This window comes from Hoplias malabaricus, chromosome 18, assembly GCF_029633855.1.
Source record: "Hoplias malabaricus isolate fHopMal1 chromosome 18, fHopMal1.hap1, whole genome shotgun sequence".
NCBI classification, from domain to species: Eukaryota; Metazoa; Chordata; class Actinopteri; order Characiformes; family Erythrinidae; genus Hoplias; species Hoplias malabaricus.
The window spans coordinates 33954996-33974995 of record NC_089817.1 but is presented as its reverse complement, the minus strand read 5'-3'; the positions used below and the strand labels follow the sequence as shown (position 1 = coordinate 33974995).

The 20000-nt window shown below is 45.7% G+C and overlaps 2 protein-coding genes across 3 annotated transcripts in view; both read right to left on the bottom strand.

The window, feature by feature from the left end:
* The window catches only part of fbxw11b (F-box and WD repeat domain containing 11b), a 16141-nt gene extending 7696 nt beyond the window's left edge, over window positions 1–8445 (bottom strand). The window contains exons 1-3 of the mRNA XM_066650748.1: window positions 8289–8445; window positions 2060–2122; window positions 255–474 (exon numbers count right to left, since the gene is read on the bottom strand). Coding sequence (XP_066506845.1) covers window positions 255–474; window positions 2060–2122; window positions 8289–8354 — 349 coding nt within the window. The 5' untranslated portion in view covers window positions 8355–8445. The remainder of the gene's footprint in view (window positions 1–254; window positions 475–2059; window positions 2123–8288) is intronic.
* A 995-nt stretch (window positions 8446–9440) lies between these two features.
* Window positions 9441–20000, bottom strand: part of etf1b (eukaryotic translation termination factor 1b) — an 11077-nt gene continuing 517 nt past the window's right edge. The window contains exons 1-11 of one of the 2 annotated variants that reach the window (XM_066651124.1): window positions 19879–19897; window positions 18657–18767; window positions 17838–18013; window positions 17356–17495; window positions 16401–16539; window positions 16077–16267; window positions 14515–14644; window positions 14001–14174; window positions 13837–13901; window positions 13551–13698; window positions 9441–12431 (exon numbers count right to left, since the gene is read on the bottom strand). In XM_066651124.1, the coding sequence (XP_066507221.1) occupies window positions 12349–12431; window positions 13551–13698; window positions 13837–13901; window positions 14001–14174; window positions 14515–14644; window positions 16077–16267; window positions 16401–16539; window positions 17356–17495; window positions 17838–18013; window positions 18657–18742 (1332 nt within the window). In that variant the 5' untranslated portion in view covers window positions 18743–18767; window positions 19879–19897 and the 3' untranslated portion in view covers window positions 9441–12348. Of the gene's footprint in view, window positions 12432–13550; window positions 13699–13836; window positions 13902–14000; window positions 14175–14514; window positions 14645–16076; window positions 16268–16400; window positions 16540–17355; window positions 17496–17837; window positions 18014–18656; window positions 18768–19878; window positions 19898–20000 lie in introns of those variants that run through there. The other variant, XM_066651123.1, reaches the window with a different exon arrangement.

Sequence of the window (20000 nt, the reverse complement as noted above, 5' to 3'; positions counted from 1 at the left end):
GGCAAGAAAGAACACAGTAAAAAAGATGGAGATCATGGAGGGAGAATTTTGGCAAAAATTTGGCAGAGAATAAGAAAAGAAGAATGAAATTTGTAAGCAGTCAGAGAAAGAGAGAAATGTAGGAGGAGGAGTAGAGGGCTAAAAGACTGGAAAGCGTAGATGAACACTGGGGGGGGGAAGAGAAGAGCTAGACTGTGAGAAAGAGAGAGAAAGACGGAAGGGAGAGAACACAGGGGTAGAAGTAGCTGTGGTACCCGGCAGCGCTGTGATGAAGTCCCTTTGCAGCATGGGTTTGAGGTACGAGTTGATGTGGCCGTGCTGATAGTGGCACATGCGTGAAATCAAGTGCTCCACAAACTCCACCTGATCAGCCTCAGACCACTGGTCAAACAGCTGGATACAAACGTCCTTCTCTTTCTCGTAGTTCCCCTCCGACGGCCTCTTCCTCGAACCCGTCAGGGGGCCGTTAGTGATCTGACAAAACATAACACACGGTAAATAAAACACCCCTCACCCTTTATTCACCATTCCACGTTTATATCGATTGTTGGGGTGAATACAAATGGACGCCATCATCATCATCATCATCATCATCATCTGAATCTAAACCAGTGTCTGGACTCCCACTGTAAGCCAGCGCGCTGACCACGGACCTCCTCTCTGACCCGTGTGGAGTAATAGTAGGGGAATATACTCATTAAAACCTGCCAAACTCTTAACACCTGGCATTTATTTATTTATTTGTCAGGCTACAAATATTTTATATATATTTATATAATGCAACCGTTTATGAATGAAGGAATTATGAATGTTTAAAGACAACAAACGTTTCATGACAAAACACATGAATGAGGGTGGCACGGTGGCGCAGCAGGTAGTGTCGCAGTCACACAGCTCCACAGGTTGTGACTGCGGGTAACTGTCTGTGAGGAGTGCGGTGTGTTCTCCCTGTGTCTGTGTGGGTTTCCTCCGGGTGACTGTCTGTGAGGAGTGCAGTGTGTTCTCCCTGTGTCTGCGTGGGTTTCCTCCGGGTGACTGTCTGTGAGGAGTATGGTGTGTTCTCTCTGTGTCTGCGTGGGTTTCCTCCGGGTGACTGTCTGTGAGGAGTGCGGTGTGTTCTCCCTGTGTCTGTGTGGGTTTCCTCCGGGTGACTGTCTGTGAGGAGTGCAGTGTGTTCTCCCTGTGTCTGTGTGGGTTTCCTCCGGGTGACTGTCTGTGAGGAGTGTGGTGTGTTCTCCCTGTGTCTGCGTGGGTTTCCTCCGGGTGACTGTCTGTGAGGAGTATGGTGTGTTCTCTCTGTGTCTGCGTGGGTTTCCTCCGGGTGACTGTCTGTGAGGAGTGTGGTGTGTTCTCCCTGTGTCTGTGTGGGTTTCCTCCGGGTGACTGTCTGTGAGGAGTGTGGTGTGTTTTCTCTGTGTCTGCGTGGGTTTCCTCCGGGTGACTGTCTGTGAGGAGTGTGGTGTGTTCTCCCTGTGTCCGCGTGGGTTTCCTCCGGGTGACTGTCTGTGAGGAGTGTGGTGTGTTCTCCCTGTCTCTGCGTGGGTTTCCTCCCACAGTCCAAAAACACACGTTGGAAGGTGGACCCTCAAAAGTGTCCGTAGGTGTGAGTGAATGTGTGAGTGTGTGTGTTGCCTTGTGAAGGACTGGCGCCCCCTCCAGGGTGTGTTCCTGCCTTGTGCCCAATGATTCCAGGTAGGCTCTGGACCCACCGCGACCCTGAACTGGATAAGGGTTACAGATAATGAATGAATGGGGTTTGTATCTGAACTCAAACCCCATTTCCTAAAAAGAAATGCATCCATTTAAAAATGTTCTTACAAAGGCAGAAGGGCCAGGTAAATACATTCTATAGCACATTTATTGAGCTGTAATAAACTGAAGACAGAAACATTAATACACAGAATGATGTTAAACACTGACAGATCTATTTAAGACCAGTTTAATGCTCAAACGCTTTAGTGAAAACTGAATGAAGTTCCCAGGCAAACGTACCGAGCATTTTGTGAGCAGTTAAACCCTGAGCATTTACAGTAGTGGTGTTAAACTAATGATGTCTCACCTTAAATACTGTGGTGGTCTTTGGGGAGAGATCTCCAGGAAGGGACTCCATGACCGAGGTGTTCTGGAGAGAGAGGAAAACAATAACGTCACTGGACGCAATCAGTTCTGCTTTCTGCTCTTACGTTTATACAGCAGTGAAACTTGGTGTCGTAAACTCACTCAGACACAAACCACATTTCCAAAACGCATCTGTTTTTAAAGGAGAAGCACAGGCGAACCACTCTCGTTGCCGTTAGAGACTTCACTGTGCATCAATACAGCCGAATATTAAACATTAATACTGATATAAAGCACGATAAACACAATACATCCCATAATGTAACTGAGATAATGTTAAAAACTGTTAAAAATACTGTGGAAAGATCAATTTCCCAAGTTTGTTAGCTGCCCAAGTCAGAAACACATGGGCTAAAACGAGTGGCTCTGATTCTACGCTGCTCCTTACGTCAAACGCAGAGATTTGAGAACCATCCTGGACCACGATCACCTCCAATCACAGAGCAGGACCCAGAGACAGGGTCAAATAAACCATGTACAACAGACAAGACCAGAGCTCCTGTGTGTGTGTGTGTGTGTGTCTCGCTTGATGCAACTCCTTCACAGTGTGTGTGGCTCCTTATCATTTAAAGCAACAGGAGCTGGAACCAGAGACTCTGAACACACTCTGCTCTGTGGCGCCTCGCTATTAAAGGCAGGCGGAGCTGAGACACTCCTTATAGCTTCATGATCGACCTACTGTGGGCAGGAGACAGCTACATAAAACATGTTCATTCATTCATTCATTATCTGTAATCCAGTTCAGGGCTGCGGTGGGTCCAGAGCCTACCAGGAATCATTGGGCGCAAGGTGAGAACGCACCGTGGAAGGGGCACCAGTCCTTCACAGGGCAACACACACACTCACACACACCCTACAGACACTTTTGAGTCGCCAATCCACCTACCAATGTGTTGTTTTTGGACTGTGGAAGGAAACCGGAGCACACCCACGCAGACACAGGGAGAACACACCACACTCCTCACAGACAGTCACCCGGAGGAAACCCACGCAGACACAGAGAGAACACACCACACTCCTCACAGACAGTCACCCGGAGGAAACCCACGCAGACACAGAGAGAACACACCACACTCCTCACAGACAGTCACCCGGAGCACACCCACGCAGACACAGGGAGAACACACCACACTCCTCACAGACAGTCACCCGGAGGAAACCCACACAGACACAGGGAGAACACACCACACTCCTCACAGACAGTCACCCGGAGGAAACCCACGCAGACACAGGGAGAACACACCACACTCCTCACAGTCACCCGGAGCGGGACTCGAACCCACAACCTCCAGGCCCCTGGAGCTGTTTGACTGCAACACTACCCGCTGTGCCATGTTAACTCAACAATCCATATTACAGCTCAGTGGAGCATCACCATCTTTTTAAAACATTACTGTTCCTTTGACAAACTTCAACATTTCTCCAAACTCTATATTTTGGGAAAAATGAGGAACATCCATTTTTTTTACATTTTAAAGGACCTTTAAAATTGAAACACAGCAAAACATGGGCAATAAAATCTCTTATCAGTCAGTCACTCTCTACCTTTGTCACGTTACATTCGTTACTGCTACCGTAGATAAAAAGGCCTTTTATACGTCTCCCGTCCTGCAGCTTTGTGTACAGTAAATAATCTAACGGAGGCTTGTTTGGTGTGGGATATGGGTGGGAGAGAGAGAGAGAGAGAGTGTGTGTGTGTGTGTAGTCTAACAGCTGTATACCTGTCTTTGTCCACAGACACATACAGATGAAGCCAGAAGTCCATTTTCATTCACAACATATGTACAGCTAAAGTATAATTCAGAACAAGAGCTGTGTTTCTCTGTGATCCTCTATAAACCAGATGTTCTCTTTTACAAATGAGTACCTATTGTTATCAATATACACAACAGGGAGAGGGGGTATCCACGTCGGTCAGTACCAGCTCATCCTCACTTCTAACCCCATCACTGAGGGCAAAAACAAACTCCTATTTCAGTACAGATTTCCAGGACACAGACCCTTTAAAAGACCAATGTGAATACCTACACAGTGGTGCTGGGCGATGTGATCAATATCACGGTTCATCGTACATTTGACCATGATTACGATTAATGATGTTCATATTTGGTGTGTGATTTTGCTTTGGTCACTGTTTTTTGTTTGTCAGTGTTTACATTTTACTTTGTGTTCAGTGTCGTCTTAGTGTCTTAATTAAAGTCACGTCCAAACCACAGATGCTGCGTTTTTCTTTGGTACGAACTTCTCGAGTCAATCAGTCAGCCTCAGTGTTTAGGTTCTCCTCCATGTCGCTTCTATGTGGCAGACTGAGGCAGAATCATGTCATTACTGTGTGGTAGTGTGGTTTTGAAGTACGTGAACACACAGGTAATGTCGCAGTCACACAGCTCCAGGGTCCTGGAGGTTGTGGGTTTGATTCCCGCTCCGGGTGACTGTCTGTGAGGAGTGTGGTGTGTTCTCCCTGTGTCTGCATGGGTTTCCTCCGGGTGACTGTCTGTGAGGAGTGTGGTGTGTTCTCCCTGTGTCTGTGTGGGTTTCCTCCGGGTGACTGTCTGTGACGAGTGTGGTGTGTTCTCCCTGTGTCTGCATGGGTTTCCTCCGGGTGACTGTCTGTGAGGAGTGTGGTGTGTTCTCCCTGTGTCTGTGTGGGTTTCCTCCGGGTTACTGTCTGTGAGGAGTGTGGTGTGTTCTCCCTGTGTCTGTGTGGGTTTCCTCTGGGGGACTGTCTGTGAGGAGTGTGGTGTGTTCTCCCTGTGTCTGTGTGGGTTTCCTCTGGGGGACTGTCTGTGAGAAGTGTGGTGTGTTCCCCCTGTGTCTGCGTGGGTTTCCTCCGGGTGACTGTCTGTGAGGAGTGTGGTGTGTTCTCTCTGTCTGCGTGGGTTTCCTCCGGGTGACTGTCTGTGAGGAGTGTGGTGTGTTCTCTGTGTCTGCGTGGGTTTCCTCCCACAGTGCAAAAACACACGTTGGTAGGTGGATTGGCGACTCAAAAGCGTCCGTGTGAATGTGTGTGTGTGTGTGTCGCCCTGTGAAGGACTAGCGCCCCCTCCAGGGTGTATTCCTGCCTTGTGCCCAATGATTCCAGGTAGGCTCTGGACCCACCGCGACCCTGAACTGGATAAGGGTTACAGATAATGAATGAATGAATCAATAGATAGATGTACAATAGATTTAGACAAGATTAAGTGGATTAGAAGTTCTTATGGTCAATTTTGATTAATTTTCGATTAATTGCCCAGCCCATCCACCCAGATTAATCCATCAGAAGAACCACCTACAGTACGGCCGTGTTCTGTTTAGTTATGCACGTTTGTGAACTGGGTGGAGTTATCCTCGAAGGCTTAATCAGGGATTATTCTTCTTCCTTGATCCATTATCCAAAAGAGAATAGCTATAAGCTTAAAAACAAACATAAACCAATATCTAAAAACACTGAAGACTTGCTGTGTCCATTCCAAGCCTCTTTTAGGGACTCGACAGGAGGTGAAGGACACACAAGGCTGTTTTAAACTTAACCCTTAATACACAGACTATTTCACTGATGTTAAAAACCAGTTTTTTTCAGAACTGGGAAAACTCCAAACTACTGGACCCTGCCCTTTGAGGCCCAAGTGTGTTCTCCCTGATGAAGACAAATGCTCGTTTCTCCTCAACGTTCCTCCCCTGACGGAGACGAGAGTGGACACACTCCTACCCATCTCACTGTATCCATGGCAACAGGAAGCAAACCCACAGCCATGGTAGATGCCATAATATTACATAGACTGAGAAAAAGTGATGCTGCATACTCAAACACAGCCATCCTGATTAAAATTAAGATGTTCCCGGTGTTAGACGGCACCTTGAAAGACCATCTAATGTGGCCAAGGACATCAGAGGCCAACTGTAGAGATGTCAGCTCATCAGAAACACACACAACAAAACCGAATATCGCTACAAAACCATCAGGAACCAACACAAACCACCTGACTTCATTGATGTTCACCTTACACAACACATTAGGCATTTGACCAGATCATCAGACACTAAAGACCACTTTCAATATGACTTTCGTCTGTATGCGATGACTCAAAGCCAAAAAGGCTGGTGTAGAAACGCCTTAAACTTATAGGAACAAAGGTAATGTCAGAACAACACAGGCAGGTGTCTACCTCACCACTCACTGCTGTGTAATGCTTTCCCAGTCTCAGAACGTCATATGTTCTGAATGTTTGTGTGTGTGGCTGTGTGCATTATTGTTAGAGTTGCCATTATTGAAAAAAGCAAGTTGCGGGGAGTGTTCCCAGAGGTTAGTACCTAGAGAACGTGGTACAAGGAGGACAGGTGCAGGGCCAGCGACAGGATCATGGGTGCCCGAGGCTCGGTGAAGGCGAGCCCGTCGGGTCCAATCCCAAGTGTAGCACACACTGAGACCGACTGGACGTATGGGCTCATTTCTCTCAGAGCCACTACTAACTCTTTCTGTAGTGTGCTCTAAAGTAGCTCATCTGTGTGATCGGACCAGACTGGCTTAACTTTACTTCCCTTATACATCCACGAGCTTCAGGAACCCCTGGTCATCGGTCGTCCCTCCAGGTAGTAGCCACTCTACACTGGGACTACACCACAAGGTCTGACGTTATGGAGATGCTCTGACCAAAACATCACGACCATCCTGCTTCCAACATCAACTGACCGTTCCCTCGCTGCCTGAGATACACCCCAACCCCCTCCACAACTGCCGCCGTACGGGGAGAACTGATGCCATTCAAACCAGCTGTCAGTGCATATCCACTATTCAGCCTTCAGCTCCGCCTGAAGTTATAAGAAGTGTTCAGGGTCACAGCTCAACGCTGCCTGTGTTTTCTGCTCTTTGGTGTCAGATAAACAGGTCTCTTTCCTCTTTAAACACTGTTTGGAAACAGAGCTCACAGTTAAACACATACTTCACACACGTCGACATTCATAATCATCCCATACCAAATGTCCACTGTTATAAGCAGCTTTTCAGCCCAGGACTGTTTTTGAATGAGCCACAGCCAATCAGCATCTACCTCATTTACCTATCCACCTTAAAGACACGGTTTCTTTAATTCTAAGACGTAATGAGAGGTTTTAAAGTGCTTGGGTTAATGTACAAATGTGTAAATGTACATTAGAGTAGCAGTTTTTGGTTTCTTTAACCCATAAATGTGTTCAAAGTGGAGCTCTGAGTGGTGAATAACAATAGAAATGTAAGCTAAGGTCACTCTCGTGAGAAAACTAAGTAATACATATACACACGGCCTATTTAAAGATATTAAACAGTGTGGAACAGACAGAATTAAAGTAATATAACGTTTATCAAGGGTTAATGCAGTCAACGTCATCTGCCATTTAAGTGGGCTAAGGCTAGGCTCTACGTACACCAACATTAACGTTTACGTACGAATTACAAACAGGACACAACCGTGTTCAATACGTCACAAACCCCAGTCAACGTGGGGTCACATTTTAGTCCCAACAGGCCGGAAAAATATGAGCTAAACTGTGCCCAAAGTGGAATTAATCTTGGCGAGACGTTAGCATTAGCTTTAGCTGTTAGCTCATAATGGCGCAGCGGCGCCGCAGTACGAAGCTCACTTTGGCTTCCTATTCTCGGAGCCCTTCCTCCGAATTGCCCGTTCCACCTTAAAAAACCTGCTAGCTGCGTAGAGGCTCCACAGGCCCTACAATGCGCCTGCCGCACCGTTTAAGGTGGAACGGAGAATTAGAAGAAGACCCAGGGAAAAGGAAGCAATCTTTCCTCTTATCTTTGAAAACACATTCTCTTATTTAAGCCGCGACAGCAGGCGGGTGTTAGACGTTAATCTTGAGCCGTTAAAACGTCCATATTTTTGAGATATTCTAAGATTTATTCGTAGTGATATATTTAAATCAGGGCACCGGTAAGACACTGGAAAGAGATGCCCACACACAGACAGGGCCTTCTCTAGGTCAGGCGAAATACACTCCAAATACGCGTACAAACCCTGTTTTTAGGACATGTGCCCCTCTTTCCTCGTCAAAATAAACGTACTTCATCACCACCTCGCCCTTAAAGCAGTTCAGACTTATATTAGAGCCACTCTCAAGAAAGACCCCGCAGGCCATAAATAAGAGGCCCGTTTTTGTTTATTTAAAACAGGGAAACCACCCGCAAACTGAACGCTCACCATAAGCTCTAGCGTTTTGTCCTCCATGTCCGGCTCCATATTGTTAGTTCCCCCCGAAACTCGCATCAAAAAATGGAAACCCAGCCCTGCAGCTCCGGCGACGTCATACGAGAAAAGGGAGAAGCACAGGGCGGGGACGACGCGGAATACACGCTCCGCATCGGACAAAACGTACTCATCAAAGGCGTGGCCACGTATTGGGACTTGTGCCGTGATTGGCTCTCCTCGCTGTCAGTCAAGAGCCCGAGGGGAGTCCCCCTGAATGATTGACGTACCTCAGGTACGGTAAATATCTCCTGGTTATATTTAACGCGTATCTCACTAATATTCCGATTGAGGTTGAACATTATGATCAGTGGGACAGGACGTCCTGAAGACCTCAACAAAAGCTCAGCACAATGACAGATATATTGGTTAATACTAATAAAACAAAGCCTCGCAAGTTGGTCAGATAGGACTTTAACTCTTCACTTTTGGTGGTTCTATGAACATGCAATTTCCCCCCCCCACATCTCCACTCACCTTTCTAGTGGATTCCTGAGGTTTGAGGTCATAAATTCTGTCCGCCTGAATCCGTGTTTTGGGAACTGTGGAAGACAGTCATTCTGGGTGGATTCCAAACCCACCCCAAGCTTATCACGTTGAACCGGTTAAAGAAGATAAATTAATTAATTGTTTCTGTGAACGCAGTGATAGGAACGCCCCAGTTTATCAGCCCCGATCAAATGGACCATTAACGTAGACTGCTTCTTTCACTAATGATTTAACCTTCAGTCGTATTACAACCACATTAACGTTAGCATGGTCATTCACACTTGATTTTCCACTGGACAGGGTCCATCTCCTAAACCTCGAACCCCACCAAGTTTCTGTTGTAAACACAGGCTTAACTTGAGTTACAAAACCGGTCACAAGGAAGTTTCCCAAGCACAAGTTTAGTAACACACACACACACACTAGGCTTAACTTGGATGTTGTTGAGTGCTGTGTTAAAGGAAACAGACCTCTATAAATGGTTCACATTTCACCAAACCCTATCCCTACGTAAAATAATAATAATAACAACGTAAAACGTACATCTTTAAACGTGAATTTGCTTTGAATCCCATTTCAAAATCAGCAAACAGAAGCGAGACATTTGCAAACAATGAGAACGTTTAATATATCTGTGACCTTATGTAACAAATGATTTATACAAAATATTGATGGGTTGAGGAAGGAGATGAGAAAATACAGAAAATATCTGTTAAAATAGGGAGCCTCTTCGCTGTGATTTTCTCCTGTTAAAGACTACTTCGTTGGGTTTCGCCCGACGCCTGGTGAATCTGAGAGATCAAAACGAGGCCGTGCCGCGGTTACCGATAAAGTTCCGACGTGTGCTCATCTCCCATTTGTCCGAATCAAAATCAGTGTCTCTACACGGCTGAGAGAAGTGGAGGGCTTAGATTGGGATGAACTAAGAGGTTTATAGGCAGAGGAAGATGAACCCTAACACGGGATTTACACATCCATACTGTCACAGTTCGGTCGATTTCAGCACCCCTCCGTGGTCAGTGTCTGTAGTCTTTCAGTCGATAAGAGCCATTGAGCTCATATTGATGTCCACATCGTTACAATACCATGAGGCATTAGAATGGTGCCATCATTATTTCACACACACCACACAATTCAGGCACGCAAATACAGTCCGTCTGAGGCTTGGCGTTAGGCCTGTCACAATCGTGATGCTTCATCCGGATTCATAACGTCAGACAACAGAACTCAAATAAACAAACATGACTCAGTGCTGCCCCCTGAAGGTGCTGCAGCCCCAAGTTACAAGCTAGAGAACCTAGTCTTGGATTCCACAGCAAATTCTATTGTTGCATATTGTTGCACACAGTCCGGGTTTAGACTGAACGAGACCAATGACAGGTCCGGATATGACCTAGGCTTTCATATATTCACGTTAGTGCGATTGTTTTGTTTGCACAACAATTGTGACAGGCCCGTTGGGGCGGGACATTGTCCAGAAACAAACAGAACGGAGAGGGGGATCCAGCTTTGTGATGGTCCTTCTGTGCGAGTTGAGACGAGAGGAGCAGGAGACCGAGCTGGCTCAGAACGCATCATCACCACCACCACACTGATTTACAGCAGAAAGAAGGCAGGAGTAGACTGGAGGAGAGAAGTGCAGGCGTGGACGTAAGGAGGCCTCATGTGGCTGTGAAAGCAGCGCAGATTTAATTCGTCCTGCTCGGCACAAACGCCAAGGATATTTCAAGTAAAAATGCCATAAATTCCAATAAAACGGCACACCAGCAGCAGGGGGCGGTAAAAAAAGTTGGGGTAAGAATAGAGCTACACAATATGTCCCTCGCAGCGGACCCTTCTCACACTTATTAATGACACAGCAGACTACGGTGAAGATGTGTAAATGGTCGATACCGATTTTGCAGAAAGTTGCAATATGCAAATGAAGTCTCTGACCAATCACCACAGCCGTTATACAAGCAGGTGTTCGTTAAGATTACACTGTGTAGAAGGGACATTTTTGGACGCACTATTAAAGAAATTTGGGCCCTTCCCATTCAAGCCCCATCCCTATTCACTAAACGTTTAGGACGTAGGATTTTGAAAAGAGCGTCTGGGCACAGTGTATCTACAGCGTACTACTGACAAAAGAGAACACACCCCAAAAAGACTCGCAGTTTCCGAGCTGTAGGGCTGTGACACACATTCGTAACAGGGCACGTCTCCACTGCACGGTACCTACACGGCTCTACTCTCCATTTTTGCTTTTCCATTAGGCAAAAGTGGTACGTAGGGTTTGGAAATCGGGGATTATTTTTTTTTTGTATCTGCTCTAATGGCTCAAAGAAGCAGACGCCACGTTTGTTTTTATCCGACTCACGACGGCAGCTCGTAAAATGACGCCGTGGTCTTTTGAAGAGGTTCAAACGCTCCTTGGATCGGTGGCCGACGAAAGAATCCAGCGAGAGCTGGACGCTGCAACAAGGAAGGAACAAACTCTACTGATCTGTCTGAACTGATGACGGAGCTGTGTTCAGTCCCAAACAACAACAACCCTTAACATTATCGCTGTGGTTTCCAAAGCTTGCGGTTCCTGTTAGAGACCGGGGTTGTAGACTGTGGTAGTGGAACATGAACCAGACACCAGGGGTCTAACAGTGTAGGTACCACACAGTGGAAAAGCACCAATAGAAGTAGTTTTCAATAAACAGGGTGCGCCTCATCGCTCTGGATGAAAGTGTCTGTTAAAGCAGTTATCGTCACGTGTGACAGCCGTTGCAGACAGTGGTACAGACGTTTCTGACACTGCCGCTCGCTTGAACGTAATCATTCAGGGTTCACGAAGGCCGTCAAAGTTAGGAGCCGCCTTTATTTAACTTGTTCATCGGCCATAATACGCAACAAACGTTTTATGAAAACAGAGATGGGTTGAATTGAACGCCTCAAACCTCCGCTGCAGTGTTATATATAAATTTAAAATTAACGTTTATCCCAACGTTAACGTTTAACATCAGTGACCTAAAACACCAATGAGGTTCCAGTTTAGTTGTTCGGCATCCCGACCAATCACAGCTCACAAGGTTTTCAATTACCATTGGTCATTAGCTTGGTTTGGCTCTTATTCGTGTCCCTCCAGAACAGCGATACCCATATTGTGCAGCCGTAGTCATAAACTGGGTACTGTTTTTTGTTTTTTTTTATTTTTTTTTATAATCATATAAAAAACCTGACAGCCTTTCAGTGTTTTCCATCGAGCCGAGGCAAAGTCTGGCAGAGGGGAGGGGGGTGTTTGTGTACTGTTGCTGTGATGTGTTAATGACATGAAGAGAAGACAAAACCCAGTCAGCTTCATCCAGTCAGTGTGTGTCCTAAGGTCAGGGATACGTTTAAGTAGATACCATTTCTCTGTCCCCTCCTTCACGTCATAATTTCCTCATCGCCGCTTCGCTGTTCCTGCCTTTCTCCCACCGAACGTGGGCTGAGCGATAGAGAGAGGGAATCTTTTACTGCTGAAAAATTAATTCTCTGTTGTGTCAGTCCCGACTACCTAGTAGTCATCTAAGTCAAAGAACTCATCGTCCTCCCCCTGGTACTCCATGCCCTGGAAATCCACTCGGTATCGCAGTATTCCTGTAAAAAGGAGAGAAGGAAGAAGACACGTTTGCACCACGGACAATGACGTAGTTGTACTATAGGTTTATACAGGTAATTTAACCAATTAAAAAATGTTGTAGACATTTCAGGAAGTCGGAGAGCACAGAGTACACAGTATTAAAAATCACTGAAAGAAAATCAGTGTTCTCCCTGTGTCCGCGTGGGTTTCCTCCGGGTGACTGTCTGTGAGGAGTGTGGTGTGTTCTCCCTGTGTCTGCGTGGGTTTCCTCCGGGTGCTCCGGTTTCCTCCCACAGTCCAAAAACACACGTTGTTAGGTGGATTGGCGAAATTGTCAAAATTGTCCGTAGGTGTGAGTGTGTGAGTGAATGTGCAAGTGTGTGTTGCCCTGTGAAGGACTGGCGCCCCCTCCAGGGTGTGTTCCTGCCTTGCGCCCAGTGATTCCAGGTAGGCTCTGGACCCACCGCGACCCTGAACTGGATAAGGGTTACAGACAATGAATGAATGATAGAAAATCAGTCTGATTTAACTGGATTTTACGGTGTGTTCACATTCGTAGGGCAGTTCCCTTGGTCCATATCAAACAAGAAGTTGTCACAGTTACATTTTATTCTTGATTTGTTTATCATTCACTGTCACGCCAGTCTTCAGAACAGCGCCCCATGCTGGGCTTAATGCACTTATCGAGGTTGTTTACACCTGGTGCTATTTTTACCGGGTGGGGACACAGCGAGAGGTGGTGAAATGCATTAAAGATTTAACACAGGAGCAGAATTTCCTTTGTTGCACAAAACAAAGACTTTTTTGTTGCAGCATGTTTACAGTCACATCCGGGGACTTCAGACTTATTTGGTGTAGATGCCGTTGGCTCGTGTAGTGTTCACACTTGAAAGGAACAGCAGCAGGGTTCGTTTAGGAATGAACCAAGATCTCTCTGCTCAGACAGTTTGGTACAAGCCAAAATTTGAGAGGACACACACACACACACTTACTAACAAATCGCTCCATGATTTAGTTTTAATGACTGCTGACAAGTATAAACACAGCCGTAATACCGTATATTCCAGTTCCAGTCTCACCTCAAAAACAAAACAAAAACAGAGCCACTAAATTTGTATTATAAATTGGTGCCTCACCCCCGATACCGCCAAAGCCTTTCACAAACTGCGAACCCTCCTGGCTCTTATCCGTCACAATCTCCAGCGTGGCACCGAATTTCTTGTAGTTGTTGGCAAACCACTCGAGTAGCGGCATGCTCTCTATTAATTCATGCTCCTGCCCAGTCTGAAACACACACACACACACACAAAATCTTTACTAAAAAATGAAAACAACATCTTCCCAGTGCTGGTGTTTGACTGATTTGACATAAAGAGCCAAGGGGAAAATATAAGAGAAAAAATTAAACGATTGTTCACCCACCTCTTTGTCTGTGAAGTGAGACTTGTCCTTCTCCTGCTCAGGTGTCAGATACAGTGTTTTCTCATCTATGTCAGAAACAAACAAACAGACAGAATTAAGCAACATGCGTTTTATTCATGTTCACCGTTCATTGTAACGCGAGTTCATGTATTTTATGTAAATACCATTTTCAGGCGAGCTGCCCTCGGCTCCGTGGCAGCGCAGGACGTAGCGCATAGTGTCCAAGTTTTCATAAACAATGAGGATCTCCACGGCTCCCATCTCCAGCGCCTTGAGCGTGTCCTCCACTCCGAAACAGTACTTCCCCGTGTCCTGACTGATCTCGTCAAAGTATCGCCCTGAAGACACATGTGCAACAGCGCCTTGAGAGAGATCTGCTCAGTGAAGATCATACATCTCCAAGACCTTCACCGCACACCGTGTTACACTTAACTTCATTTACTGGATCAAGTAAAGCCTGGTTTGTCAAAACAGTCACAGAAACCCGTTTGAAGTTCTGTCAAAATGTTCACAGCGTACAGTAAAACACACATATCGCCTCAAGCAAAGTTTAAGAACTGGACTGTGATTAAACAGGGCCATACACTTCTTTTATTCCTCTTTAATTTAGGTTTATAAACAACTTATCAGCCCTTTAACACACGCTATACTGCACCTCCCCAGAATGCAGAGTCATACCTATTAGTTTCTTCTCCTGAATGAATTTGACGTTTGACAGAACCTCAGCAGAGAGCTCAATGGCCTGATTAAATCCATTCTCTCCTCCGTAGGAAATGTCCACCAGTTTCAACACCTTGGCTTGTAACCTCTGCATCGGGACGGGGGAGAGCAAAATAACAATATAAACACAGCAAATCCAATTTAAAAAGTGTCTACAATAGGGGACATTTAAAAAGGTGGGCCATTGGTTTTAAAAATAAACAAATAAATTTGAATACTTAGAAAAGTGTCTATAGCAATTTTTGGTTGATATAATGTCCCAGAAATATCTGCTGTAAGCAAATTAATTTAATCTTAAAGGCTAAGCACCACTTAATGGACGTCCATGAATATTTCACATTATTGTAGTTACTGACAGATATAAGTATGAATTAAAGTGAAAATAGCAGCTTAATTTGGTTTAAAACTGACAATTTTATTAAATTGACGAAAAACCCCGAGCTTGAAATTCTCGAACGCGACCGTGACGTCACTGGTGGACAACAGCTGAACAACGCCGCGGTAAAACACGGTTATGACTGACTGTTATGACAGTATCTAGCTAAATAACCAACATCATTTCATGACAATAGCCTAGCAATAAGCTAAACTCAAATGTAGAGGTACCGTTATTCTTGTAAATGTGATCGAAGTCGAACTCGAATTCATCCGACACTATAAACCTCCGTAATGCAGCTACGTAGCCGAGTATAATCTGAGCCACCGAGTTTAGCGAGTCAAGCTAACGTTAACTAACACCAACTAAAACAGGCGAAGTGAGTGTCCTTACCCTGTTTACCTCCATGTTACAGAGGCTCTTGAACACCTTTCGTTGGGGTCCTTACATGCCCATATTGTTGGAAAAGCGCCAGTGAAATGAGCTACAGATAACGGAGTGAGCGGATGGTCCTTTCCAAAGTGCCCGTTTAAAGCGGACAAATTTAGTCCATTTTCTGGATCTTTGGGGATCTTTGGGCCATTTGTTCACAGATGTCCCACTGTACATTGAATGATTGCAGCCAAAAACAACACACCTTTTCCTCATTCTGTATTAAATTAAGTGCAGCTTCTAGAGTGTTGTCCACCATCTACGTCACAGGCAAGACGCCTATTAGAGTTTCCCAACACCGTTGGGGGGGATGGGGGGTCTTTTAAACCTTATTCCTTGAATTAGTAAGAAATAACATGTTTTCTGACTATCAATAAACACAAGTTAGGAACTCCACTGTATTTATTTGACTGACACTTTCAAGGAGCTGGTGCTTAGCCTTTAAGACCATTTTATGCCACAAACAACATAAAAATCATAATAATGCAATTAAACCCCTCTGATAATATTCAGACATTAGAATCAGAACATTTAAAAGTGTTTAAACACAAACAAAAACCACTCGACGGCTCCAGAAGAGTGAGAGCAGAGAAAGCCAGAGAACAGGGGTGAGTGTGTTGTACACGGTTTAAAGACATCGTTCTTCAGTAATCAGTGCACTCTGATGTAAGTTGTGGCACAAGTTGTTACGGTGAGGTTAGAAGAAACGTACCGGGTCAAACATGTCCGATTGGCTGAGCTCAGTCTTGAAGTCTGCAGATCCGGCGAGAACCATCCCGGCCACGTTGACCTTGTCGTTGGACACAAAAAGCTGCACGGCCGTCTCCGCCACCTTCCTCACGTAGTTGTGCCTCTTCTCCATCCTCAGACGAGCGAAACGCAGAGCAGACTGACCTCCTCGACCTGAGAGAGGAGCACACACCCGGAGGACGGGGGTTCAAGACCTCAAACAGACACAAAGGTAAACTACGACCACGACGTTCCCTGTTTGTAATGGCTTCCGTTCTCATATCAGTGTGAAAACGATTTTATTTACCGTGTTTTTTGGGCAGATCCACTGTGAATTTGTGCAGCACTTCTCTTGTGTTGCCTTGCAGGGTCCCGAAGAGAGCACCGCTGCCATCGATCACAATGAAGCCGAACTTGCTGTCGTCTGAGAGCAGCGCGGTGAGAGCCTGAAGTGGACAAGAGTCAGAGAGAGGGTCGGGTTTAATCCTGACGAGATCGTGTTTTCAAGAAGTGCAACTCATGCTCACATCTCTCTGAAAAATTAAATGGGATACACTGAGGAAAGACAGGAAACTGAGAAAGAGGTCAGATAATGTATAAACCGGTGCATAATCAGAGGATATCAATTCCTTTTCTGCGGTGAGACAATGTACACAAAAGCTTTGTGCACGCTCTTTACTTTAACCATACCTTCACGCCCAGGTGACTGTCTGTGAGGAGTGTGGTGTGTTCTCTCTGTGTCTGTGTGGGTTTCCTCCGGGTGACTGACTGTGAGGAGTGTGGTGTGTTCTCTCTGTGTCTGTGTGGGTTTCCTCCGGGTGACTGACTGTGAGGAGTGTGGTGTGTTCTCTCTGTGTCTGTGTGGGTTGCCTCCGGGTGACTGTCTGTGAGGAGTGTGGTGTGTTCTCTCTGTGTCTGTGTGGGTTGCCTCCGGGTGACTGTCTGTGGAGTGTGGTGTGTTCTCTCTGTGTCTGCGTGGGTTTCCTCCGGGTGCTCCGGTTTCCTCCCACGCTCCAAAAAACACACGTTGGTAGGTGGATTGGCAACTCAAAAGTGTCCATAGGTGTGAGTGAGTGAATGTGTGTGTGTGTGTGTGTGTTGCCCTGTGAAGGACTGGCCTTCAGGTGTATTCCCCTCCAGGGTGTATTCCCGCTTTGCGCCCAATGATTCCAAGGTAGGCTCTGGACCCACCGCGACCCTGCAGATGATAAGCACTTACAGATAATGAATGAATGAAAATCAAAACAAAAAGGATTGCTCACCTCTGTGTGGAACTTGTTGTCACATAAATACAGGGATGTGTTGATTGGCTTAAATGGTTCAAAGTCTATGTTTACTTTCTTCTCTTTGCCCTCCTCTGTCACTATGGTCCCACAGTACACCACAAGACCATTAGGAGGCACTGCAAGAGACCACCAAGAAATATAATGAAATTAATACAGATCATTTTGATCATGAAGAAAAAACAAAACCTGACCCAGGTGGCACTATCACGGAGAAATAAGAGCACTGAGTAAAACAGGAAAAAAAACCCAGAGCTTCTGCTCCTCGCTCCTCACTGCTGTGCGCTCTGGGTCGGGGTGAACAGCGAGCGGCTCGTTATCATTTAAAGGAACAGGTGCTGTTTACACAGGGGGAGAACACTGCTGTGGGGCTCGAGGGGTTTGGACCAAAGCAGGTCACAGACGTTTAATTGAGAACCAGAACTGAGCTCACTTGTGGAAACGGGAGAGCAAGTACCCACCCTTGTTGTAGAGTTTGAGTCTCTGCTGTACTGAGGTGATGGCTCCCAGCACCGAGAGTCTGTTCACTCTGCTCTTGATGTTTGAGGCAGTGCCAAACTCATCAGCCAGCATTTTAGCCACACGAGATATCTGGTCCTTAGGAGGGATGATGAGGGAGATCATACTAGTGCCATTCCTGCAAACAGCAAACAAACACAAGCGGTTACTGGACCACACAAACCGCTCTCATTTCCTTCACAGGTCAGCAATTACGTTTTTAACTCCAGGTGAGCCCTGGAGCACCACAAGTCCATTCTCAATGATGTAACGTTTCCACGACAGAGTGGCAGTGACCGTCTAAAATCTCCAGTAGCTCTGCTCTGTCTAATCCACACTGTGTGAGGGCAAAGCCTAAATCGAGCAGCCACCCCCTCCGTCTGTTATATCTTCCCCAGTGCAAATCAATCATAAACAACACTGACATCATGTGGTCAAACGACTCTACTCCAGCGTCCCCTGTAAAACTAATCCTGTCCCATTGAGGCTTCAGCGTCCGTGCTGAGGAACAGGGAGCCGCCAAAGTGACTTTTCACATCGTTAAATCTTTCATTCCTTCCTCTCTCCTTTGTTTTTTTTTTCAGTTTCTTCCTTCGATTTTATTTTCTTTTGATTTTCATCAGAATAAAATAAAAAAAAAAACCCTGAACTGAGAGAGAGGCCTGTTCCTTGTGTTCGAAGCTGAACAGCTGTCACTAAGTGGCTGGATCCACTGGACAACGTTAAAGACCTAAGTGCCCCCTAAACACCTGTCCTGGGTGACGTATAGCTGGGGGTCTCACCCTCGGGCAGCTTCAAGGCTTTTGATAAGCTTCTTGATCTTCCAGATTTCCACATTCCTGTCCGCAGCACTTGGGTCGTCGGCCATCTTTCAGCTTGTCGTTTTCAGGGACCTGGAGAGAGAGAGAGAGAGAGAGAGAGAGAGAGAGGGAGAAAGCGAGAGGGAGAAAGCGAGAGGGAGAAAGGGAGAGAAGAGAGAGATAAGAAAGAGGGAGAGAGAGAAGAGAGGGAGAGAAAGAGCACAATCTTTAATTAAAGCTGGAGTTTTACACACAAACCTTACACTGTACACATGCAGCGTGGCGAAGAAACTGCTGCTTCAGGAAAAAGAAACTGATGTTGGACACCATTTCCAATTTTCTGCTCCACCTTAAATGGTACTGGAAGAACTACTGTACTGTTTAAGGTGGAAAGGAAAAACAAAATGAGAAGACTTAATCTACAACTATTCTCAGACTGGACTCACACCGTCTCAAAACAGAACTACGGGAAAATAATGGGTTACTGCTGTTGAGTGCAATAAATTATAACAAACACGACCACAATAACGATATTAAACATTCATTGATCCATATGGAGACCAGCTGGTGACATCTCGTCAAAAACTATTAAATAATAAAGCGTGGGAATTAAAGTTGTTCAATATTTCCTTCTCAGGCACCATTAGGTCGTTAATAATTAGTTTAAACATCTCGTTCCCGTGCAGTATTAAGTCATTCCCACGCATTAAACATCTCGTTCCCACGCCTTAATATACTTTGAAGGAACGTCACGAGCAGGGCTTCGTAGTTTCACACCCCCTCTTAGGAAACGACTAAATTAATCCTGAGCTTCGCCGCTTAAAATACATATTTACTGGTTTGCTCGACTGTCCGGTTCCACCTTAAAAAGCGCAGCAGTTCACGTTGCGCCCAAGAGGCGCCAGAATGAAGTGACTACGCAATTTAAGGTGGAACATTAAAAATCGAACACACAGCTCAGCGTAGCCCTCTTTTAGCGCACGAGAAACTTGAGTTAACGTTCTTTTATACACGTTCGTTACGGAGCTTCGTTTCAGTTCCATCTTAAATAGTGCAGCGGTTAGTAATTATTTAAGGTGGAACGGACAGTTTGAATAAGCAGCAGATGGTAAGTGAAAAAGCGAACGTTAACTCCAGCCTAAGTTTAACAGACTCGAATGATAAGACCGTCTACCGTAGGATAGAGAGAAAAGCACACACTGACCACCAATAAACAATGACCTGTCCGTTTTTGAGGAAACAACAGACCGAAAGAAAGACTAAAACACACTACAACTTGGGTAAGCTATCTTCACAACTCGGGGAGCGTCCCAAACGGCGCACTGA